Below are 24,858 nucleotides of genomic sequence, written 5' to 3' on the forward strand. Positions count from 1 at the left end.
ATATAGATATATAGACACAACCAGCCCATAGAGAGAGAAAGAGAGATTTTACAACCAAGAAAGGAGGCAGGAGCCCAATTGAACTGATGCAAAAAGAATTTAAGCCAAAAGGAATACCAAAATAATTTAATCGTTCGCTTGTTCAATATTCTTCTCACTGAACATTCCACTCCTGGAAAAAAAGCCTTTTTGCTATACAATTTTCATTACACACTGTTAATGACCTCATCTATTTACATCAAAATGAAGATAAATGAGAAAAAAAAAAAAAAAAACAAGTAGACAAATGTAGTGATGCAAAACCAAAATCCCCCATCCTTGTACACAGCCTATCCAATTGATTTTTCAAAAATCAGAAGCTTCACCCTCTTTATGTGCTTCAGTATCAGGGTAAGCCTCAACTTTGTTGTCATTTTTATCAACATCTACGAGAGGTTTCTTTTTCCTCGTATCATCCCGTCTTTTACCTCGTCCAATTCCCAGGCCAGCCCTGCTGTCTTGCTTTCCCTTTTCCGCATACAATGAACTCTTTCCTTGAGGAGAATGGAAACACAAAACCCACAAAATAGGGTTGGTGAACGGAATCAACAGCTGCCCCAACTAGGCAGGAGCTGGAATTATCGCTTCCTGTTAAGTTCCACCGTCACCCATGATTCAATGAAGCTCTCAAGCTCTCATCCGGTAATGTCCATGATATCAAATGCCCACCAGAATCCCCACTCAGCAACTGCTTCAGGTCAGTAGTGAGGTGAAGAGCTGTAACTGGGTGCTTATGAAACTTGAGTACTTTCTGAAGAACCAACCTGTATTCCAGTGCCTTCAAACCAAGGGCTAAACCTGCTGCTCCACTATTGGTAGACTTGCTTCGTGAACTCCCCTCATCAGAGCAGTGAACCATTTTCCATACCTTAACAGCCCCACTCTGGTGACCTGTTACGTACCAGTTTGTGTCTAGCCAATCAGAAAATGTACAACTTGTAACTGATAGAATGGAATCGGATGGAAGTTGGGACGTGTTGATCACTGCAAGGCCATCACCATTAATGCTCCAAACAGCAAGGAGAACTCCAGCTGCTGTGACAATCTCCCCAGTCAAGTCATTTACGTATATGGCAGAAATTGGTGCTGGGAACTGAGGAAGCTGCCTGACAAAAACCAAGGAGCTGAGATCCCATAAAATGACAGTACAGTCATCTGATGCACTTACAATCAGCATGTAAGGCTGGCTGACGTGTAGGCATGTAATTTTTGCTGTGTGGGCACAAAGTGCTTTCTCCAATTGTAAGCGTCGAAGGTTGCGGGGCCCATCCTTATTGATTCTCCAAACGGAAACTAAACCATCATCAGCCCCCGTAACCAAAATCTGACCATCATGGCTAGCACTGGCACACTGTATCTGGTTGCCACCATGAAGATTTTCATGTGTTGACAGAAGCCTGTCTTGATCATAACTCATAAATCTCAAGCTACGGTCTGGGAAACCCCATGAAACATATTTGGTATATGTTATGGGTTTAAGCAGGCTATTTGTTCCAGCCACAAGAACCTTGTCGTGGAAAGTAACAATTTGAGTTATGGAAGATGAGCACTTACGTATTTCATGAGGTACAAGATGCATGTTGTGCTTGAGTGGATGCGGAGGAAACTTTCTATCAGATCGCCTTTTCACATGGGGTTTGAGGAATAATTGCTTAGGAGTCTGTCCAAAGTGATTAATTTGTGCTAGAATGGATGCTTTCAATGAAGGATCTGTAACCGAATCTATGTCTACACTTCCCTCATAGGTGTAATGGTAGAAAACATTCACAGCTTCTTCAGCAGCCTGCCAGTGATGAACAGAGATTGTAAATTATAAGCAAAACCACCAAGAGAAACTAATAGAAGACAAAGTGATGGGGGCTACAGAGGACTGCAGATGAGGTTTAGCATCTAAGGCTGATCAGGAATTTCAATTTATGCAACCATTGAGTTGGTAAAGAAAGGATTAGTTGGGACTTTATCGATCAATTAGTTGGGAACATGAAATGTCCTCTTGAGAAGTTCAAAGGATGCCTAGTTAGAAACATAGAAAATAAATTACAGAAATTTAGAGTACGGGTCAGAATGCACCTAAACTTATTAAAAGACATATATGATTGCAAAGTGAATGTAAACACCGGAAATACCCACCTTCCCTCTCTGTTTGTATCCAAAGATGAGATCTATCCAATGATGCAGATTTTCTGAAACAAAATCGGATTCTAGTGCTTCTCTATGCTTCCTGATAAACTCTCTGGTACTGCCTTTGGCCCAGGGAGGTAACACAACATCACCAACCTGGTAAGAAGGTATCATATGATAAAAAATTATTAGCATTTAAATTTTGGAAAAATAAAAATGCAGGAAAGCAGCAAGTTTCAAACAAAATATAGATAGTAGTCTTAAAAGTTAGAATATATGGAAAAAAAAAAATGATATTTGAACATGGACAAACCTTTTCTCCTGATTGTTTTTCTCCCAGGTCAAGATTGAAACGATTTTCCAGGAACTCTGGCATGTAGAAGAATTCTGGAATTAGTTCCTTCACATCCGATGTGTTGCCCTTCCCAGCTGCACTTAACCATGTATCTCTTACACTATTGAAAAGACGATCAGCATGGTCAAACTGACCACCTTGTAACTTTTGGTTCTCTGCACTGAATGGTGGCAGGCGCAGCAGATAGAATAGGACAATTCCAGCACTAGAATAATGAGAACCATAATGAAACTTGGGGACCTCTGGATCATCCCAGCTCTCATATCTGAGACAAACAAAAGGAAATGAAAAATATAATAATACATAAATAAATTAATAGTGAAGTCCTTTATCGAACTGAAAGTGATACATAATAAAAAAAACGTCCACAGTAGATAAAATCATTAGGATATGCATGATCTAGAAAATTATTTTCTTCTTTAGCCAAAATAATTGAAGAAGATACAGTAATATGGATAAGAGGACCAACCTTTTCTTAAATTCCTCTTCCCCCTCTAATGTTTGACAACCCATTGGTTTTTCAAGTTTACGGAAAGTCTTGGGATCTGACAGATCCAGATTTTCACTCTCATAGTCTGCAAGAACCCATGGAAACACTGGATACTGTGTGAGATCACTGTATCCACGTCCTGCAAGGGTGTTGAGATGCATAAGGTACTGAAAATTGCTAATTTCTCCATTTTGCCACCTCTTGGAAAAGGATTTAGCCATAATCTTAAAAAGACGGCTGCCCTCATTGCTTTCCTGTTTCATTGAACCTGAAATGGTTGTGTCCAGCCTGTTTGCATGGATGAACTTTATGAAGTTAACAATCCTATTTTTCACAATCTACATGTGATCCAGCATGATAAGAATCAAAAGTTAAGAGATAATTCATATATGCTTGTGTGCAACATATAAACTATAATAGTGAAAAGAAGAATAACATCAAAAGGAATTAACCCCTCGGTGACAATTCTGGAACCACATGAAAAGATTCATGATATATACTAAATTTGCACAACACATCTAAATTTAAGTAGTTTAAGATAAATTTTTCTTATTCACATCTTTGCCAGTCCAGATACATCGCCATATAAGTTTTCCTGGTGCAAGTGACAAAAGACAAGGCTCTGGATTCAATTCCAAGCACCAAGAATGAAAATCGCCTACCAAAAGCATACTTATTATCTTCTCTTGTTGCCAATCCAAATATTGGTAGCAAACTAAAATAGGAGTATGGGACAATGCATTTGGGCAGGTAGATAAGGTCCCACCATGCCTTTCCCAGATATGATGTTATAGTTCCTATAATCCACATAAAATAACTTCTAAAGGCGCATGATTCAAATATATAAGCATATCAAGTTCAAAGAGCTTGTCTTTTTAAATTTGTTTTCCCTACAGGCTTGAATATTATTTTATATTGTAAAAGCTTGATATGATTTGGGGAAGGCACTTAAACCTCAACCCATATAAAATAGTAATTTTTCTTTTGTTTTCTTTTTTCTTTTTTTTTTCTTCTTTTTGAACACACTGAAAATGTTTTGTTGTTAACTGGGCCAGTAAGACTTATTTGGGAAAGAACAGCAAAATAAGAGGATAGATAGAGGCTTCATAGAACTTTCAACAGGAATATTGCTGCAATTCATCATACAAAGATCTGAACCAACTTTGAAGAGTAGAGACTAAGCAAAATATTTTATATAATAGTTCAGAAGGATAGACTGCCACGAAATGTAACATATTGCATGCATAAACTAAATAAAATCTTAATCCTAAGACAGGTCGGCCACAACCTCAAGATCCATGTTCATAAGGTGTGTATATGTCTTGTATCAGCTATTTATTTATGACAACTACTCTTGTTATCCTGAAGCTTGGAACCAGCTGCCCATATATAATTACATAAAAGGTTATTCAAAATTCATGATTATATCCTTTTGAGAGCAACATTCAAGCAAATATTAAATGAATTACAGATGTTAAATAATATATAAAGATGAACAAACTTCACTAGAAATATCCAAAAAATATAAGTACAAGAAAAGGGGAAGCCAATCAAGATTCAAGTGGGGAGAGTCTTGCTGGCTTCAAATTAAAAGTCACTGCCACACAACCTGGGTCTAACATGCAACATCACTATTTCAGGTCATATACAGCATCAAATGTCACATAATTGCATAAATATAGTGAAATCAATACCTTAAGATCCCATATTTCAATGTAAATTCAATTGTTTATAGCACATAACACTGCTCAGATTTGAAACAGCACATACATTTTGTAAAATCAAATCCAGCATCAAATTCAAACAACAGAGAGAAACATTATTGGCAAAATTATGTGTAAAAGCATGTCACAGAGCCATATTTATAACTGTTTCTTAATATAACAGATTTCATCAAATTATTCAAAGGAGGTGTATAGGAAATAGGCAAAACCTAAAGGCTATACCAAAGGTAAAATGAAAGATTAATAGAAATGACGCCAGGAAATAAATAACATACATGCTGTTCCTTGGAAGATTCATGGCAACCAAGTTCTTGAACACTTCTTCTCTCTCCTTTTTGTGGAAAACTAGGAGATCATTGCATCCATCCATACTAAATATCTCAATAGCAACTGGACGCAACTGGTAATCACGCTTCAAGATTTCATGAACACTACTAAGTTTCCACATATTCCAAGCATGAGGTAGATTACCACTAGAACACACTTTCTCCTTTCCCCATGCACCACCATTGTAGGCCCATGCCCTTCCACCAACCCATGCCTTTGTCACACCCCGAGATGGAGTGGACTTGGGTTGGAAATCCATACCACCATTAACATCCTTCTTTACTCCCAAAGCTTGATCAATAACAGAGAGTTCATCTTCACATTCCTTTTCACAGATGCACCCAGTGTCATCAATGTAAAAATTCTCAATGACATACAAACAGAGTTCCCCTATCAGAAAAATACCATCATGTTTGTCAAGGCCAACTACTCGTTCACAATTATATCTGAATCTTATCTTTTCAAGAGGTTCCAGATAAGGTCTGATTAAGTATTCACCATTATCAAGCAGTTCCTTATCCAATTTATCCTCAGTACCTTTCCCCTCCTCAATTTTCACAGAAGAAGACTGCCTTGGAGATCCTGTGTCAGATCTTCCATGAATGCTCTCTGACATTGGGACAGAGATAGCACTAGACTTGACACCAAATTCAAGAGCAGAGTGAAGACTTGCTTCATTTATACTACTAGCTCGGTCATCATTCCATCCACTCCTTGCAGAAGCAACATCTTTAATATCATCTGATTCTTTAAAAAATGATTCATCATAATATTTGTCATCAATCTGTTTGACACCACTGTCTAAAAGAGGGAAATATGACTCAGAATCAGTATCAGATGCTTCAAAACCATTCTCATTTTTCTCTCTGGACAGCTCTATTTCCACTGATTCAAACTGCCCATCTAGAACATTTTGGATGGTATCAATTTTTAATTTGCATCTTTCAAGCTTCTTGCGCATCCTATATGGACCTTCAATGGGACAAAGCTGCCATTCAGGATCTTCAGTCAGACTGGTTTTGCGCATTGGAAATATTCCTCGCTCATGTACAAGTTGCTGGAGATAGGTTTGCCACTCACTTTCAGCATGGAGAACCCATCCATACTTATCTTGACGAACAACTCGCAGCTCAGTAGACATTGCTTCACGAACCAATTCAAGTGCACACCGCCGCTCATTGACCTGCTCCCAGTGTCTCAAGTCTAATTTCGCAATATCCCGTGATCTGCGCCCCAATTCCCGCTTACGACGCTCCTCCAAACCTTTCATTCTCACTCCATGAAACTTTGCTGATCCAGCAATATGCTGCACCCACATAATAGCAGCACACTGCTCCAATACTTTATTAACAATCTGTTCACTAGTCTGAAGCCACTCAAAGAAAGCAGATAAGCTTCCTGTCAATAGTTTGTCAAAACCACCATGTAGTACATCCAAAAGCTGACCTTGGTTCAGTTTAGAGACTAGCAAGTCTTCTAGTGCAGCCCTGCGATGCACCAATAGATACTTGACAACATCAACAGCCATATTCACAGCATTTCGTCTTTGGTCACAGAGAAGAGGAATTAAATTTATGCAGAGACAGCAATTTAGACTGCGACTTAATTCAGTATCAAGATTGCTGGGACAGAATATTATTCGTCTGTGAGCAACTAATAACTGTAGAACCGTGCAGATATCAATTCCTGCATCTTCCTCTGAAGAGTTTGGGGATGACTTTTTCTTAGGTTCAATTTGCAAACCTAAGCGTGAAAGAAAATCATCCTCTCCGATGCTAATCAAGAATGATGGCAGGAAACAATACAATATCATACGGTTTGTGTTCTTAATTATTGACTGTATATAAGCATCAAGCTGCCTGCTCCCTCTGGCGATGGACAAAAGACCTTTTCCAGGAGCTGCTCCTTCAATTCGTCCATCTTTATTTGCAAGCTGTAGCATAGACAACAAGAACTCCAGAGTTTTCAGTACAGTGGCAGGCTGAGGAAAAGCACCCATATATACACGATCTACAATCATTGTGCACAATGCATCTAAGTTGGACGACCAGCGGCTCTTATCTAACTTTTTCTCATCTTCCTCGTCATCACGCAAGAGGCGCCTTTCAAGGAAGTTCATCAACCTACTAAGGCACAGACCCTGAAAAACTAAAATGGATTCAGCATCAACATATAAAGGAGCAGTTTCCAGAATGGTCTCCATAACCTGCGCTGCTTTCATCTGCTCAGTAACAAAGTCAGAAAGCACTTCTGCCATAAAATCTAAAACTGCAGTAGCAGCAGCAGAACAAGGACCACCACCATAGCCAGAATCATCCATTTCAAGTAGAAGCTTTGGGCTAACTGCAAAAAATGTGTTTGTGGCAGATGACCCCTGAGAACTGGATTTCAAGTCTAAAGATGGATCAGATTCACTCATAGAGGCAGAAGATTCCATGGAAGGAGTCCCAACTAAGTGAGCTTTTGATTCATTTACGCTGGCACTTCCAAGAAAATTTGACAATGCAATAGCTGAGGATGAAAAGGGCGTGAGTGGAATTCTAGAACCAGATTTCTCAGATAAAATGGGAGAATCAGGTATGAGTAAAGATGCAGAACTCTGTGAATCTGTCAGGTGAATGGGATCCGGAGTCCCTTTGTTATTACTGAAACTAAATTCATTAGAGCAAGAAGTGGCAGACACCTGGTCAACAGTTTCACCATCCAACCTCTGAACAGCTTGAACATACTCTTGCATTGACTTGCTTGATTCCTGCTGGGATGCAGTAATCCTTACTTCTGATGTTTCACCAGCTATATAATTTAGAGGCATAGACATATCTTCAGAACTTGTACTTACCTGCCCTTGTGGGAAGCTTCCAACACTTATGGAGGTTTTGGCAGACTGTTCCTGCTCATTAGGCAAGCTAGAGAATGTATTCTGGGAACTACAGGTATCATCACAATCGTTTGAATTTCTCTCCTCTGTCCTCAAAGAAAGTTCTTTAGCCATCTTCACCGCATGAGCAGCCCTGAAAGCACAGAACAATGGGTCTAGTCAATTATTAAACAAGATAAAACAACACATCAAATTTAGGAAAACGGTTTCAAATCCCAATCCATGGTACAACAATAATCAGAGCAAAGCACTGCAATAGAAACATACAAGCCAGAAAGGATCTCAAGACAGACCTGACACAAGAAAAATAAAGATCAACACAACTTTCAAGAAATTCAGCTCGTCTGCAAATAGCAGAAAAGGGAGGGCACATTTTGGCTAGATCAACCATGAATCTCAGCACTGAAGTTGCAGCAGCAGGTGCTGAGGCCTCGCCACCCATCAGGCGTGCTGCATATGTCTTATGCATCAATGCTTCACCCTGAAGCTCGCCAGCCATGTCTGAATTTCCTTCCACAAGTTCTGCCACAAGACCAGCACTGACCTGGGAAAGATTTCCAGTTTGGTGGGCAAGCATTGATTGCATACTCAACCTATCATATGTAGATTTCGCCATTGCTATCACAGATTCCAACAATTCTACAAATTTCAACTCACCATAACTTCCATCACTTGGCATAAGAGCATGAAAATCTAGCATGCGAACTTCCGGTAATCTTGGATAAACAGGCTTTCCAAACATCAGACAGAACAGAATATAGTATACATCTGGGGAATCATAGAAACTAGGAAGTACTCGTGCCAAACCTTGATAACCTCCACTAGTGCGGAATTTAAGTGCAAATGTAGGAGAAGATGCAAGACACACACCAAGAAGAGTCATCACCCATCTCATACTTGTGGGATGAACAGCTTCATCGAGAAAATATGTTATCAATTTGGATGAAACAATCTTATGCCACTGCTCAAGCAACTCTTCTGAATGTATTGTAACTTGTAGATCAATGAGCATCTCCAACAGCATGTTTCTCACAATAATGTGCTTCCCCATCGTCTCTCGAATAATTTGACGCCGTGGTGTCGGTTCTGGTGGATCAAATGTCATAATCACAAACCTGACCACATGTTCCAGTTCAGAAGCCAGAAATCCATCTTCCAAAATTACCCCAAGCAACACCACCAATTTTTCTAACACAGGAACTTCAACATCACCCCTCTGCAGAGTAACTAGCAAATGTTGAACAAGGTTAATTCGGCGCAGCACTGTAAGATTATGATTCCTATACCAATGCATTGACACTAAATGCTCAAGAAAGCCCAATAGAGCAATTTGAACTGAAATTGATGCCTTAACCCACAAGGTCCAGTCCAACAAGACATGCTCAACCATATCTGCATTTGCCAACACAATACAATTTGATGTTTCAACTGGTATATCAGTATTTTCAAGCTCCGAAATATGACTAAATGAATCTTTGTGTGCAGAAAAATCATCCATATCTCCATGAAATCCAACTGAAGAAAATTCATCACGGAACTTTGAGAAATTAAGATCCTCAATGCTGGCTTCTGGAATAGTTGCAGCAGGCAAGGAAATATTATGAGTATTTTCCAACTTCTTTGGTTCAGAAAATGAAGCCTCACATGCAGCAATCTGGAAAAAGATCTCAAGAGATTGCATGTCAAACAGTGACATTCTTCTATGAAGAAAGAGAGATAGCAGATGGTATCCTCTGCAGGTTTGCATGTCTTTAACATTCTGAGGATTCTGATGAAGTGCACAAGCAAGTAAAGTCAGGGCCATGTGCAGCATATCCCTAGTTTCAGAAGCTTCAACAAGAGCAAGGACAACAGCCATCCCACCAACGGGGCGGATGCTATCACCAATAACACATTGACCGCAAACATAAACATCCCCATGAAGACGTCCAAAGCGTGGTATACCTGGCAACAAAAGGTATTCAATAAATATATCTCCTCTGCTTTTGCATAAAGAAAAGTTCAAATTACAGGTGTATACAGATGAGTAGATTAGTTACAGACCTCCAATGGGAGAAGCAGCAGCAGACATTGGATCAACTAGATTGAGCATGGACAAGGCCCCAGATGCTCGAAGTGCTTCTGTACATGTTCCATCAAATGCAAATATAAGCTTTTTCCCAGAGAGTTGCAATGAGAGATTTCCTAGTCTCTCTAAATCCCAAACAATCCCACTGCCATCTGCCTTAGAATTTCCTAGCTTGCTGGCACTGTCAAGCCTTTGCACATTGGAAGCCAAAGGTGATTCAGCATCTAAGGAATCTAAGATGGCCATGCTACCTCCACCACAAGACTGATTTGGAACAAATCTCAAAAGATCAGTGTCTTGGAAGAGCCCTCTATAGCCTCTTCCAAGAATATACATGAAACAAATACAACCTGATGTGAGCACCTCCTCAAAAAGATAGCAGCATCGAAGTTTCCACGACGAGCCACTAACTCTTGCACAAGTAACTGGCGTCCCAATGGTCACCTGCAAAGATTTTCCAACTGGAGATGGTGAATATCCAAGTTTTCCTGTGTGTCTCAGCTTTCCATTGAGATATACATGTGCAACGCTAGCTTGAAAAAGTCCAGCCAGAGCATTAGGTTTGCTATGAACAACGGCAAGGTGATGCCATCTATCCTCCTCCAGTTCTAACCCTGAAAAAGATAAGGAGCTGGAGTTGCTGGTTGCCAGGGTTAGAACACCATCTTCTTGAAGATAAAGTTCTGCATAGAATGCATTCCCATTTTCCACTGGACCAACAGAAAAAATACGGAGAACATGGCCCCCATGTTGCTGCTTGCCAGATGTGCTCTGCCTTTTAGAAGGCCCAGCCTTAGAAGAATCTGTTTCCTTGGAAAGTGATGTCAAGAAGTTACGATACTGGAACCAACAAACAAATGAATAACCAGCAGCTGGAGGCCAAGATCTTGCCCCCAGAGATACTTGAACAGAGGCATGACCGATCCTGCTCATGTCCATCTCTACAAATGGTGCCAGAGGAACACTTTCAAAAGCCAAATCTTCCATGAGAATTAGCCTTTCCATCATACTAACAAGAATATGACCAGAACTCTTGAGCCTCATCTGAAGAATGTATCTAATAAGCACTCGAAGTTCAGATGTTGACAACCTGTCATGAGGAATATAAACTTCATCTCCAACTATAACAGAGGTCAAGTAACATTGTGAAAAAGAATGAATGAGTAGATGCAGTAATTTCCAGATATGACCAAGGTTCTTACCTATATGCTCCAAGAACTTCCACAATCTTCAGAGCATAAGAAAGCAATGGTGATAAGCCCAAAAGAAAAGGGTGAATTATCTCCAGCAGAAGTTCCACACAACCTAAATACATGTAAACAGAAATTAATACAATAACAAATCATTATTTCAGGAAACAAAACGGCAGAACAAAATGATCTAATTCGCACCAACAGAAGTGAGGTTTTCCTGATTATAGGGCCCAGCACGTGCAAGCTTGTCAATGATATTCAGTACTTCTAACTGCACTTTTGGAGTAAAAAGCAGCAACGATCGGATGAGCACTCTAACAGCACCAGCATTATACACCCTTTCCTTGTCGGGGTTAAAAGAACCTGATGGAGTCGCTAAAACAAAAGTAGATGATCCAGTTTCACTCATATCAGATGGTGTGGTGAGTTCTGATGTCAAGGGTGGTGGAAGCACTATTTCAAGAGCAAGTTCCAACAACAACTGTATGACTTGCTTTTCCCACTCTACAGAGAGCAAACCAGACTCACATAGAAGATCATAAAAAGTTTGGGATAATATAATAGTATGCAACTTTGTCCTATTAGCAGCATTATCAAACACTCCAGCCGTCACAACACGTAACAGGTATGTGAACACCTTAACGTAAATGACTAAAGAAGATTGATCTGTGTGCCCTTCATTATTCTGGAAACTATGGAGTGTGGTCAGTAGAAGAGAAAACCCAGTAGCTTCACCAAAAACCCGCTGTGCTGAACTGTTAACTCCCAGAATGCGCCACACGGATCCCAAAATATCACATTTTGCATCATTTTGAAGCCTGTACTGAGATCCTGAAACACTTGTAACCATTCCACTTTTAAGAACTTCAACTAGTGCACCTAATTCTTCAGGATGAGCCTGGCAAAAAAAATTCAAAGATCTTCAGTGATACTACTCAGTTCAAACAATTTAGTAACAGAAGAAGTTCATAGTATGCTCTTGCATGCAACGCATGCAAGTATATATGTTTCAAGTGCTAAAATTGAAGCCACCAATTCTAGAAACAGATGGATCAGAAAAGCAATCTGGAAAAACCCTTGAAAGAAAGACCAATCAAAATTCAATAAACAGCAGGACAGAAAATAAGTAAAACTCACAAACCTGAGTAACATCTTCGATAATCAAACATGAGAACACCCGGAGAACCCCTGAACGGTGAATATCAGAAACCAAAAAAGGGAGAACAGTGGTCACACCACTTGTTGATCGGAATGATGCTTGATTTGTTTCAGTTTTCTTCAATAATGAAACTAAACAATCCCATGCAACAGCAACCGTACTCTCAATTTCAAAAAGAGGAAACTTCTCAGAACCAGATTCAATTAGCTTTGGTGAAGATATGATAGCATCCTTACTGTCAAAGTGTTTCTTGAAGCCGCCAGAGCTCGATTTTCTCTCCAGCTGATCAGGATTACCATTGTGTTGATCTGCACCCAAAAGAAACTTGTGCTGCTTCAGATCATCCAACAGAACTTCCAGCACACCAACTTCTCGCAGCACTTTCTTGTACTGTTGATCAAAGGATAAGAGTTTTACAAAAAATGAAAGAATGGTGTGCTTTAATTCAGACGTGATTGGCTGCTGCAACAAGCAGCAAAGTGAAAGCAATTCTTGCTCAGGAATGCAGTTCACAACAGTCACAGCATATTCAAGAATTTTCAAGATGATCTCTTGCAAAGATGGAGGAAAACCATCCATATTTAAGATAAGGAGTGGCACAGTCCTTAGCTGCTGGCACAATTTGTAGTTTTCAAGATGACCTGAGAAAATCTTAAACATCCTATTTAATACTTCTGCCTGCAGTTCCCTGCTGTTCGCTTTGAGAAAAATGTCCTGCAACATCTGAACTGCTTCAAGATCCTTAACTTTATAATTGTCCTTCTCCCAAATTTCATCACCAATTCGATCAGAAGATGATGTACGACTTCTGCCATGGCCAATCGCCTTGGTATGAGAAGATTTGAAACCTCTGGATCCAGCTGATCCTGCAGAGTCAGCAGGCCCTGTTTGAGCTAGATTAACAAGAACATCAAGCAACCTGGACAACGTTGGCGAAAGATTTTGAGGCGAGTTGTCCCCTCTTTTCTCAGTGAAATTTTGTGTTCTAGTATCATTAAATGTATGAGAACCAGCTGAAACAGAATTTTGCTCAGAAGAAGAATTGGAATGGGTAGACTGAATGCCCTGATAGTTTGGCATGGTAGAAAGAAGTAGTGCAAATTGAACAAGGAACTGATAACCATGGGCATTATGTATATCCTCCCTCAGCTTGATACCACCAGCCTCTACAAGTAAATTATCCAATATCAGCATTAACACAAAACAGTAAACAGTCCCAAAACAGTGAGAATTTAGAAAGCCAAATTTTAGCATCCAGGACCATGGAATTCATGGTCTATTTGAAGAGTTAAAATAGAACCAAGAGTTTTTACTAATTAATTGTTTGTATAAAATGCAGAAAGGAAAACTGAAAAGCTATTTACCAGGTCTATATGACAATTCCACACATTCAAGTAACAAGTCGACAATGCCCACCGTGTAGGCAGAATCCCCAGAGTCAGGATTGAAGCCCTTGACAGCCATCAAAAGAACTTTTATCTGCACATAACAGTAATATATCAAAGCATATTTTGAGCCATATCAAAAGATAAAACGCAGAAACAGAAAGTAAATGAAGAAATAACAAACAGTTACATGTATTTAAGTTCTGGGAAAAAAAATTTAAATATATGAAAGCAAAAAATTTCAAGGAAGCACATGATAATTGTCGAGTTACCAACTTTCCAAAAATCTTAAGTTTTTAGAATTTGAGTCAATAATATATTATACTTTAACACGCTCTTGAGGCCTGGCTCAAGTGGTAAAGGATGGGGAGGGTTTGTGGGAGGTTCTAGGTTCAAGTCCCAATGGGGACAAAAATTTACCTATCAAAAACAAAATATTGTACCTTAACACCCTAACGTGCAGGTCCCCATAACCATATGTGGAGAGACAGACAATAAATCACAGATTTTGTGATACTGGATAATTAGATAGATAAATAGACCATGCACTCTCACTGAATCATACCACAAATTTTGTGATCACCGTCTCAGGATAATAGAGATCTAGTACCATGTTGAGTTACCAACTTTCCTAAAAGCTTACAATGTTAGAATTTGGGCTCAAAAGGTATATCATGCTCTAACATCCACCATGTGAGAGTCCTAGACCAACACAAAGAGAGATGGACAAACAAACAAATCAGAAATTTTACAATCATAGATAACTACAGAAACAAATAGATGGGGAAGGACCCAACTCAAGACCTCCAGTTAACTGGAGCTTTAATACCATGTTGAATTACTAACTTTCCTAAGAACTATTAACATTTAAGCCACAATGCATATCATGCTATAACACTTACAAATCATAAAAAAATAAAAAATCAATATTTTAAGTTTTATATAGGAAAGGTTCAAAATACGAATAGATCCATAGCACATGAAAAAATGACCGGATTCTCAAAATGTAACCCTTTAGCATAAAGATAACATTATAGTCCAATTCCAAGAAGAAAACTTATCCAAGTGATGAGTTCAAGCATGGATGTGAATGCAGTAAAACATGCTGCAAAGAAAGAGCCAATTTCTGAAAACTAAAATTTTAAAAAACAATATTCATTTTTTTTCAATCAACTATAAGTAGCACAGTGAGCAGCATAAAAAATTTTAGGACTACTGAGGTCAAAAAGTCCCAAAGAAACTTAATATGAGACCCTCATAATCACATAGCAGATGAAAACAAAAAGAGAACACAAGTTTTGAGCAAATGTCCCGTGTAACATTTAAGTCAGTTTCTGAATATATTCTCAAAATACCTTCAAGGCAATCCTTAATCTTAAATAAATTTAAGATGAATATTAAAAGCTCAGATAAAAGTAAACAAATAAACAACAATAATAATAAAATAAATCCTACTTAAGACAAAATATAAAATTAACAATAAATAATTCAGAATCTTGATTTTCTAAAAGGGCTAGCATGGAGGTGTACATCTTAAACATTTCAAGGTGTTCCTCTTGCACCTTGCCTTAAGAGTTAAAAACTAAACATTAGCCCCAGAAGCCTTTTAAAACCTATAATATAGTCATCTCACAAATTGGGGATTAAGCCCACAAAGCCAGTGAAGCCGGATCTTTAGAAAAATAAGCACAAAAACATAGTGAGATGAATAGATCTTTAGCAAACACACTTAGGTAAAACGTAAAGAAAAAAAAATGTATCCTTGACAATCACACCAAGGTGGCTATTAAATTCTCAATAAATTCTATTTATTAAAATTGAAAGACTAAAGCTTTATATAGATTCATGGAACTCCTTTTCCAAAATCCTAATAAGACTAAGACCTTTTTCGTAATAAGAATATGATTTATTTTCCTAGTGAAATTAGAAACTAAAACAAATAAAAATGTGACCAAAAAAGTAAACTACTAAAATCAATTCTAATAATATATATCTATAAAGACTCCAATTAAAACTACAGCAATGGTTGTTGGCCCTCACTTATGCAATCAGAACAATTTAATTTAAGCTCCAATCTAAAGGATTTCTAACAAATAGCATGCTTATTCTTCTTTACATTGTTGAAGTAAACCTTTGTAAGTGATGCCAAATTCCCTAGGAATCAGTCTCCTACATGTCATGGCTTTTTTATTCCCCTAAAAATGGAAGAAACAACGCTGGTAAAACCAAAACCCCCTACCCAAAGAACAAAAATAAAACAAAATAAATAAATAAAAATAAAATAAAATAAAAACGAAAAGAGAATGGTAACCTTCAAGAAATGAGTAACCCAGGGCAACAACATTGTTCTCAAATCTAACAAATCAGTAAAGTTACAACTTAGAGGCATACCAGATGATGTTTGTGTATATACTTGGCTGTGCTTCCATTGTCATTAACCAAAAGAAGACCAAGTATCTGGAAAAATAGCCAATCCATAAACCACCATCAGCAAATAAAACCAATTTGAAATTTTTTTATGTGAACTCAACTAATTATGTAGCTTCAACACCACTACTGCTGTAAAAGAGTCTGAGTCAAACCAAGTACTGGGCTGCTTGAGCTTAGTTTGATGAGGTTACACTACTAACAACCAAGACTTTGATCAAGTACAGCTCATTCCTTTGTCTAAATACCTATCATCAACTTAGCTTGAACCTTGCAAGAAGCTTGCCTACAACCAGCTTAGCTCAAACCCTGTGACAAGCTTAGCAACAGCCCATGAAATGGATGGCCAAGCTCAGAAGTAATTGAGAAACTACTGTGAAAGAGAAATGGAGAATTCAGGCGTACATTCATGCCAGCAACCACTAGGGTATAAATTCCCTCTTACTATATTTCTTAACTGTTTCTCAATGCTTATATGCTTCACAAGCCAAAATGTTTTACGTCCCCAAGAAGCCCTGGTGGTTATAAAGATAGATGACTGCTCTGGATTGGATCAAAATATTGATCACTTCTTGTATTTGTTTTGGCTAAACTCTTCTCTTAATGAAAAAGCTCAAGCAAGCCCGACATTGAATTGAACATGAATCCAGCCTAACTACTCTGACCATTTTACAGCCATATGCCCTCATTTTTTATTTTTTATTTTTTCTGATAGGTAAATAAGGATTGTATAAAAGAGAAAGAATGTGCCCTCATATGTATAACTAAACACTTCTGAGAATATGCTTTACCTGCATCGCATGTCTATGAAGTTGAATAGTATGCAATGGGATAAGACCATCCTTATATTGAGAGAAAACAGTTAAAGACCCATTGGCTACCATCTGAAAAAGTAATTGAAGGGAATCATCCTCAATCAAACTCTGAGCAGCTGAAGGATGGCTTGCCAATGCTTTCATAATATGCACAACACTTCCCTCAATCTGCATGAAATAAAGGAATTTATAAGATAAACTAATATTGTTGTTCTAGCCAGTTGCATCCCCAACCACTCAATAGTTATATTATATTGAGTAGTACAAATCTGGAATCTTTAAAAGACTGGAATCAAATCAATCACAATGTCAAAAGATACCATTCTGTATGTCTTATCCAATTAATATACTATATAGATGCATTTGTTTTGTTAAAATGGTTTTGGAGTGTCAATGTGTAAAAAACCAAGTTAAACAAGGAAAATAAATGAAAACTTAATAGATAATCAAAAATCAAGTATACTCCATGTGTACTTTATTGCGCCTTTTTGCAAGCGCCTTAATATATTCTGCTTATTTACCTATCAAAAAAAATATAGATAATCAAAAATCAAATGTCTGCACAGAACAGAGTTTTAAATCTCAACTGTTTTGGATACTAGGGGACTTTGCATAGTTATTTATTTAATCCCAATTGCGAAAAGCGTGCTTCATTTTCTACAGGTAATTAGTTTCCTACAAGGAACAGGTGCTCCCATGGATATACACCTTCATACCAAGGATAAACAAGTGCTATGCCTCATGTCCAGACAATTAGAATAGACCAAAGCCTAGATTTCTAGTGAATAGAAAATGTGAAACACGGTGAATTTAAAGACACCTGAAACAAAGTTATTACCCCTAACGTAGGAAAACTAATTGATGAACAAGCAACAAGATATCATTTACCTTAAAAAGTGTGCAGCAAACTACAAATACTATCAGACATTGTCAGGCAAAACTGACATGCTCAGTTCAGTTAGATTTAAGATCATAGAAGGTCTGAAACAAATCCATCAGTAGTAGCAACATGAAAAGACCACAAAAAGTTACTGCCAGCATAATCCAGAGGGGTGAGAAAATGTTTGCAGAGAGATTACAAATTTACAAGTATGAAGGACGTCTTAATAATGCTATGTGTCATGTTATGAAGGGAGTCTCTAAAATGCTATGTATCATGTTATGAGGCCAAATGTTTTGTTCTAAGAATTGTCATAAGAAGCTAAAAAAATTCAAGCACATAAAAGCAATCAGAATGGAAAGCACCACAGAGAAGACTACCCCTAGTTGGCGAACTTGTGCTACGTCACCATCATAATCTTTGTTGGCTAGAGATAGTTCTTCCTTATCAGGAGTCTTTTGCCTTTGATTAGCATCACTGGGATCCAGGAGAGCATTTAGAATATGAATGAGACAGCAAAAAATTCCAGAATCAAGGAGAGATTGCTTATCAATAGGCTGCACACAGAAAACATATAAAGTTACCAAAAATGGAGAGAACTGATGTAATATAGTAAAGCTTCATCATGTATGCGTCTATGAGGGTATTTTCCATATTATTGATATCAAGTCATCCCAGAATAACAAACAAAAAAAATGCCTTCCACAACTATATGGATGAAACTTACTTTGAGCATACACACACACACGCACTCACACGTGTATGTATGTATGTATGTATCACAATATAGAAAGTGTGAAATAAAGCGAAACTACAAATATTTTTTCACACTGATGAAGCTTACAGATATATACCCCAGATACAAGAACTTCCACTGCATTTAACAAATTCGAACCAGGGCTGATGCCATCCTGCAGAGAAGTGCATGCACGATTGCTAAGTCAAGTGACGCATTCTCCAACAAAAAGAATAGCCTTCAAAAAACATCTAAATACATACCTTTGTAACTTCAGAAAAAAAATTTAGCACTTTCACAACATTCAATGATCTTGTTTTGCTACCAATTTTCAACTTCTCAATATCTGTTACAAATGCTCTTCCCACAACAAAAGAGAATATATGTGTTTCAACTAACCTGAACCATCAACAGTTTAGAAGTTAGTTATTTGCTCATAATAAATATAATTACTTTTTTTTTAAGTTGCTGATTTTCTTGAAACATAGAAACTGTTATACAAGAATTAGTGACTTTTGGGGTGAATTATATGAGGTGAAGGCTTAATCCATAAAAGGAAGTATAGAACACAGAGAGAACTTATCAAATTGGGGGAGGATGTGCAGATCATGGAAATCTAAATTTATTGGTAAATAAATCTTCAAGATGAAATCAAAAGGTAAAAACTACAGAAAACCCCTAAAAAGAAATTATGCATGTGTTTCCTGATCAGCATCCTTCAAAAGAAGTTAATGTCCATGAACTCTTTATGTACCACTTATGAAGCAAAAGAACTACAGAAATCAGTGATGTCAAACTATCAAATTTTCCAGGGAATACACAAATATTTACGAAAGTAGTAAGCTGAAAATTAAGAAAATTAATAGCAAAACATAATCAAAAGTCCTAAAAACCTATTAACCAGCACCAAAAACTGCTCTACCATTCATAATAAGTCGTTTAATAATCTTAGTTTTATTTTTTTATAGATGTTCGGTAATTTTACTTTTATTATGAAAAAAATAAATATATAAATAAAGGCGGTACTAACCAATAGCAAGGCAATATCATCACAACTATATTGTAAAGTTGAGGCAATAAATTAAGAAGAGTAGTGTTCATACATGGTGACTAATTGGGCTACATTAGCATGTTGCTTCACTAATCTACAGAAAACATCTACAGTCAAATTCAAGGCCGCTTCTTTCTCCTGCATGGAAAAGAACCATTAAAAACCATGCTTATTATATAGATACTGAAAGTTCTCCCTAGAGTACAAAAATGTAAAATGGTATGCACTAATGGAGAACCAAAACAAGGTAAAAAAATTGATGGGTGAGCACAAACCTTTTCGGAACTGGAAGAACGGAACTCTTCCCAAAATCTTTTGAAGTCCAATTCCAGTTCATGTTTGTCTCTGCTTTCACCAAAAAAATAATAATAATAATCAATTGATTAATTAAGCCATACAAGTGTTTGATGCAATGTCTGACTAAATAAAATTAAAAATTAAAAAAAATCAATCTAAAGAAAATATATGCAAAAAGGAAGCCCCGATCATGTTTACAAAGGGCACCAGAATATAAAAAGGTTATAAACTCTAATGTATAAGTTAAAATGAAATCATGCAACAAAACTCCCAGAAACAGCTCAAACAACCAAAGAAAACATGGCTTATGATTTAAATCCATAACAATAAATAACAAAATGCCAACATGTAAGAGCTAAAAGTTTAATGGGCCTAGCAGCCTTGTTTTCCAAATGCAAAATCAAGCACAGAACAAAGAGAATTAGCCAAACATTAAGAAATGTGAAGAGGAAAAAAAAGACTCCACATGGCATCAGCAGAAGTGAAGCGGTACATATTTATCATCCGACTTGATTGGGAAATGAGGTAATATACCTAGTTACCTACTAAGAAATAGTCTTCTTATTAGAAAAGAAAGCTCTATGAATCTATATAAACCTATATAGGCTTTTAAAATTTATTACTAGAACTTAGCGAGAGTTTTTAGTAACTTCCAAGCTTCTTTAAAAGGTGGTTGTCTTCTCATAAAGGAGATGGCTTAGCAAACCTAGGTGCAATTGTCAAGGAACCTAGGTGTTCAGTCTTTCTTGACCTTTGCATCTCATTCTACAACCCAATAAACTTCTATAGTGCTAAAAATTTAACGATCCTACATCACAATCATTTCTATGTTTATATATTTTTTTCCCTATTGTCGCTCACCCATCTTAACATCCTCATTCCGGTTACACCCATTAACATGATGCTTCTGAATTGCTCAAAAAAGAAACGATTGCACAAAATAGAGATCTAATGGCCAGATTTTGACTAACAAATAAAGAAGCAAGGGAGAGGGGTAGAGACAAGAACAACGACAAATAAGTTGACAGGTGCCAACACTTTGATTCTTGAGATGATAAGAAACCAGCAACCTAATTCCAGGCAGAAGTCCAAAAATATAAGCTGTTTTATCCCTATTCAGACCATTCATTCAGCCGCTAACAGATACATCTCAATGGAAAAAATCCAATTAAGTGTCAGAGTGGAGCCAATATTTTAAAAATGAAATAATGTCCTTCCAAAGCCTTAAGGAGAATCATATTGGAATCTTTGTTGAATAGTATTTCCTGCCTAAAAGGAATTCTTGAGGTGCTTCTGAAATACATGATGGCAAAATACTTGACATACAATTAACCCCCTAACTAAAAGTTTAACAAAGTAATACAAAACTCTTATCTTCCTATAGCACCAAGAAATGTCAATTACGGTATTCCTGGAGCAAACTGTAGCAATCACAAGAACTCTGATTATACAGCAGCCATACCAATGACCACATACACATATATACTGCATCAATCACATAATAAATTCTACTTAACAGAACCTTATATCCCAACTAATTGGACAAACCCACACATCCTTTTCATCATTTAGCATTATCTGGTGACAGACAATCAAATCTTTCCTCACGGCCCCAACACATGTCCTTTTTGTCTTCTTCTTGTCTTTATAACATTTTCAAGTTGAACTAAATCACCCTTCTTCACTCAGAAGTCACCATCTTCCTTGCAGACAATTAAACCATCTTCCTTTTCAAGAATGCATCCATTTCGAGTTCTATATTTCTCTCCAACAGCATCCTAGACCATAAATAATGGGGAATACTGCTGGAAATATTTGAAGATTTACAATAGAAGAGGAAGGCTGGTTCCAAAGCCTAAACATTAATTAGGGAAATCAACGATAATGTAAAATATTTTTAGGACCTATCGTAGTTTGTGTTAACTTAAGCCTTACATTAATTTTTAGGAGATAGTTTACCATTTGTCAAGTTTTTATTTCTTTCTTTTTTTTTTCTTTTGTCTTTTTTGTTATAAAAAAATATTTCTTTCCCTTATTAATATTTCTGTAAGAAGAGATAAGGAAGTACACAAGTTATCCTCCTAGGAAAAAGTTATGACTAGAATTTTAATAGACATTTTTAACTTCTTTTTATGCTTCTTCTTACATGGGAGTAATTAAAAACCCTTAAAGTATGACTGCCAAAGAAACTTGGCAAGATTGTCAAAGATTTCTGTTCCTCATTTCAAGTGTCTGTAATCCTTTCATCTTATTTTATAACTCAAGGAATTTATCTAATGCCAAAAATCTAAAGATCCTACATAAAGCATTAGTCCTACAGCCATCTTGTAAAATTTTCTTCCAATTTGATAGGTATTCAATGATCACATAGTAATCCAAAAGCATTTCCGATTCCATCCATCTTGATCCAGTTTTATGAATAACATCCTCAGCAATCTCATTTTTAATCTAGGTCTCTAAACCTATGTTCCACGTGTTTTACCTCATTCTAGGTTATTCCAAGAGTTATAGACTCTAAGGTGTATCTCCTTAGCTTTAACTTAGAATTTACCAGTGGTCTTGTCCACCTACTGAGACTATAACTATATGCCTAACAAGACCACAATAACTAGCATGCCCAACAAGATCATCCATAACCAATGCAAAAGCTTAAGGTCAAGGCCAAACCTTCACATAAGCATACTGTCCTCTAGCTACTTTTGAACAAACTACAGCTCCGTTTTATTATGAATATTTAGATTTCTTAAAAATTTATATTGCTTTCCTCCAACTACTTTCACATTAGTTCCACCCAATGTTTTCAAAATCGGACTGGACATGAAACCCAAAAAGTTTATGGTTCACTCTCCTCCAACTACTTTCACATTAGTTCCATGGTTCCATCTCCACAACTCCACATGCATGCCATTGATCACATCATAATATGCACCTAATACTCTTTTCTTTTCTAAAAGTCACCATATAACTCTACCCTTATATGTTTCCTCCACATTAGCAAATTCCATTCTAATGAATGAGTACCAAGCTAATCAATGGCTACCACTTAATATCAAACCACATTGACAAACATTTAACATTTAATCCCCATCCATCATTTGTGCCACCATCCAGAAAAAGGGAACTCTGAGATGCATTATTATCCTATACAATGCAGCTCCCAAGAGAAGCATCTTGAGTGAGGAGTAAATAGTAGAATGTAGTTATCACCTATCAATAAGCACATGAGCTTTTAGAGGACTCAATTGAAGACAGACAATGAAATGAAGCCACCTGCTCCTTTCAATCCCATACAACACCAGCACTCAATATTGACCACATGGGCACCTAGCAGGCCACGGTCCCCATCGAGAGTTGAAACATGAAAGCACTTCTGCAGTTCTACTAGAACCCAGAAGATCTCTATCAACAAAAATATCAAATCAAGAAGCATACCAATGTTAATTTTACAATTTATCACTTCACACGGCACAAAAAGTCCAGTTCTCTAGTAAATCAGTGATCAACAACCAATAAGCAACATTTGCGTAGATTCAAAACGTACAAAAATAAATAAATAAAAAGACACCTTTTAATGCTCAACAGCCAGTGGTCAGCCCACGGTAACAGTCCATGATTTCATCAAAATCAACATTTTCAGAAACAAACAAACGAAAAATCAGGAATCAAGATTGAACCTTGAAGGAGACCCCGAGAAGTCCTGACGTGCCGACTGGACATTTTCATTGCTGGAAAAAGGAGATGAGGATGACCCTGAAACTGGCGACGCCGCTGGAGTTTGCGATAAACCGACCTTCTCTTTGATGTCCTTAAGCAATGATACCCATTTCATTGTTTTCCTGGATCCCTGAAACATGTGAAGTTTCTCATCCGACGCACCGCAGATCGCAGCCTCCTGGAACAACCCCGCCGCGATCTAGAAGGATCTGGAAGCTCAATTCCCCTATCGCCCAATCTTCCCCCCTCCCTCCGATTCCTCCAGCCCCCCGCAAAAAAATAAAATCCCAAAATTCACGAAACCAGATGAGCAAAAACCAATCAAAGATTGAGAGCAGCAACCAAGATCCGGCCACAATTTCCCCCACTTCCTGATCTCCGCCCGCTGCTCTCCAAGCTGGCTTTCTTCCCTTGTTTTTCTTTTTTATTAAAATAAAATAATAACAATAATAAATCTTTTGCCCTAAAAAACAGGGCAGCTAACGAATACGCGACTTCGGTTGTGAAAGGAAGGCGAAGAACGAAGCAGAGAAGAAGCTCCTTCCTCTCTTTCCCTCTCTATCTCTCCTTTCTCTCTCTTGAAAGACCTTCACTTTCTCTCTCTAGAAATTCTCTTTCTCTCTCTTCTCTCTTCTCTCTTCGCCTCTCTGGTTTTTTTTCGGACGGCCTCTGAGCGCGGGCTCTATATCTGCTCTTTTTCTTTTGTTTCTCTGTCCCAGCTCTCTCTATCCACGTCAGCGTGGGATCCACCAGTGTGGAGTCGCCACGTGGAGTCTCGAGATCAACGGAGAGCAAACGTGAGAGCCTCTCTTGGTCTGCAATGGAAGTTAATGACAAGGCCGTTGTGCCTGTCCCTTTTCTTTTTCTCTTTTTTAAAATTTTAAAAAAATTATTAATTAATGTTTCTTTTAATTGTTGATGTAACCTTTCCTCATTTCTTATTCCCTAAGAAATACCATCCATCTTTCCTCAATTCAAATCCTAAATGGTCTTTGTCTTATTATTTAAACAATATGAAATAATTATTTAAACTACCCAATTTTGAAATTCAATTGGATAAAGAATAAATTTTTGTTCCTCATTATTTTCAAAAGTTAGAATTAAATTCAAAATTTATAATTTAAAAAAATAGTATTTGTATTATAAAAACTTACAAAAACAGATAAATTATTATTTATTTTTTTATTTTAATATCTAGG

The 24,858-nt window shown here is 37.3% G+C and overlaps 1 protein-coding gene across 4 annotated transcripts; it reads right to left on the bottom strand.

Moving 5' to 3' along the window:
• Window positions 1-98: 98 nt before the first annotated feature.
• On the bottom strand, window positions 99-24,465 carry LOC100264735 (protein SPIRRIG). Of its 4 annotated transcripts, XM_019218023.2 has the most exons (20): window positions 23,620-24,465; window positions 19,924-19,993; window positions 19,701-19,786; window positions 18,861-18,996; window positions 18,716-18,772; window positions 18,242-18,418; window positions 16,958-17,149; window positions 16,131-16,196; window positions 13,719-13,833; window positions 12,337-13,520; window positions 11,394-12,093; window positions 11,205-11,307; window positions 9,978-11,092; window positions 8,228-9,878; window positions 7,896-8,067; window positions 5,005-7,808; window positions 2,985-3,293; window positions 2,474-2,780; window positions 2,170-2,316; window positions 99-1,822 (listed from the first exon to the last, which is right to left on the bottom strand). In XM_019218023.2, exons 1-20 carry the CDS (start codon window positions 23,796-23,798, stop codon window positions 644-646), a joined length of 10,749 nt encoding a protein of 3,582 aa, XP_019073568.1. In that variant the 5' UTR covers window positions 23,799-24,465; the 3' UTR covers window positions 99-643. The 4 variants fall into 4 exon arrangements, with proteins under 4 accessions (XP_019073568.1, XP_059593776.1, XP_059593777.1 ...); XM_059737793.1 differs by having other exon boundaries at window positions 5,005-8,067; XM_059737794.1 differs by lacking the exon at window positions 19,701-19,786 and having other exon boundaries at window positions 5,005-8,067.
• Window positions 24,466-24,858: the final 393 nt, after the last annotated feature.

Source organism: Vitis vinifera, chromosome 7, assembly GCF_030704535.1.
Source record: "Vitis vinifera cultivar Pinot Noir 40024 chromosome 7, ASM3070453v1".
NCBI lineage: Eukaryota > Viridiplantae > Streptophyta > Magnoliopsida > Vitales > Vitaceae > Vitis > Vitis vinifera.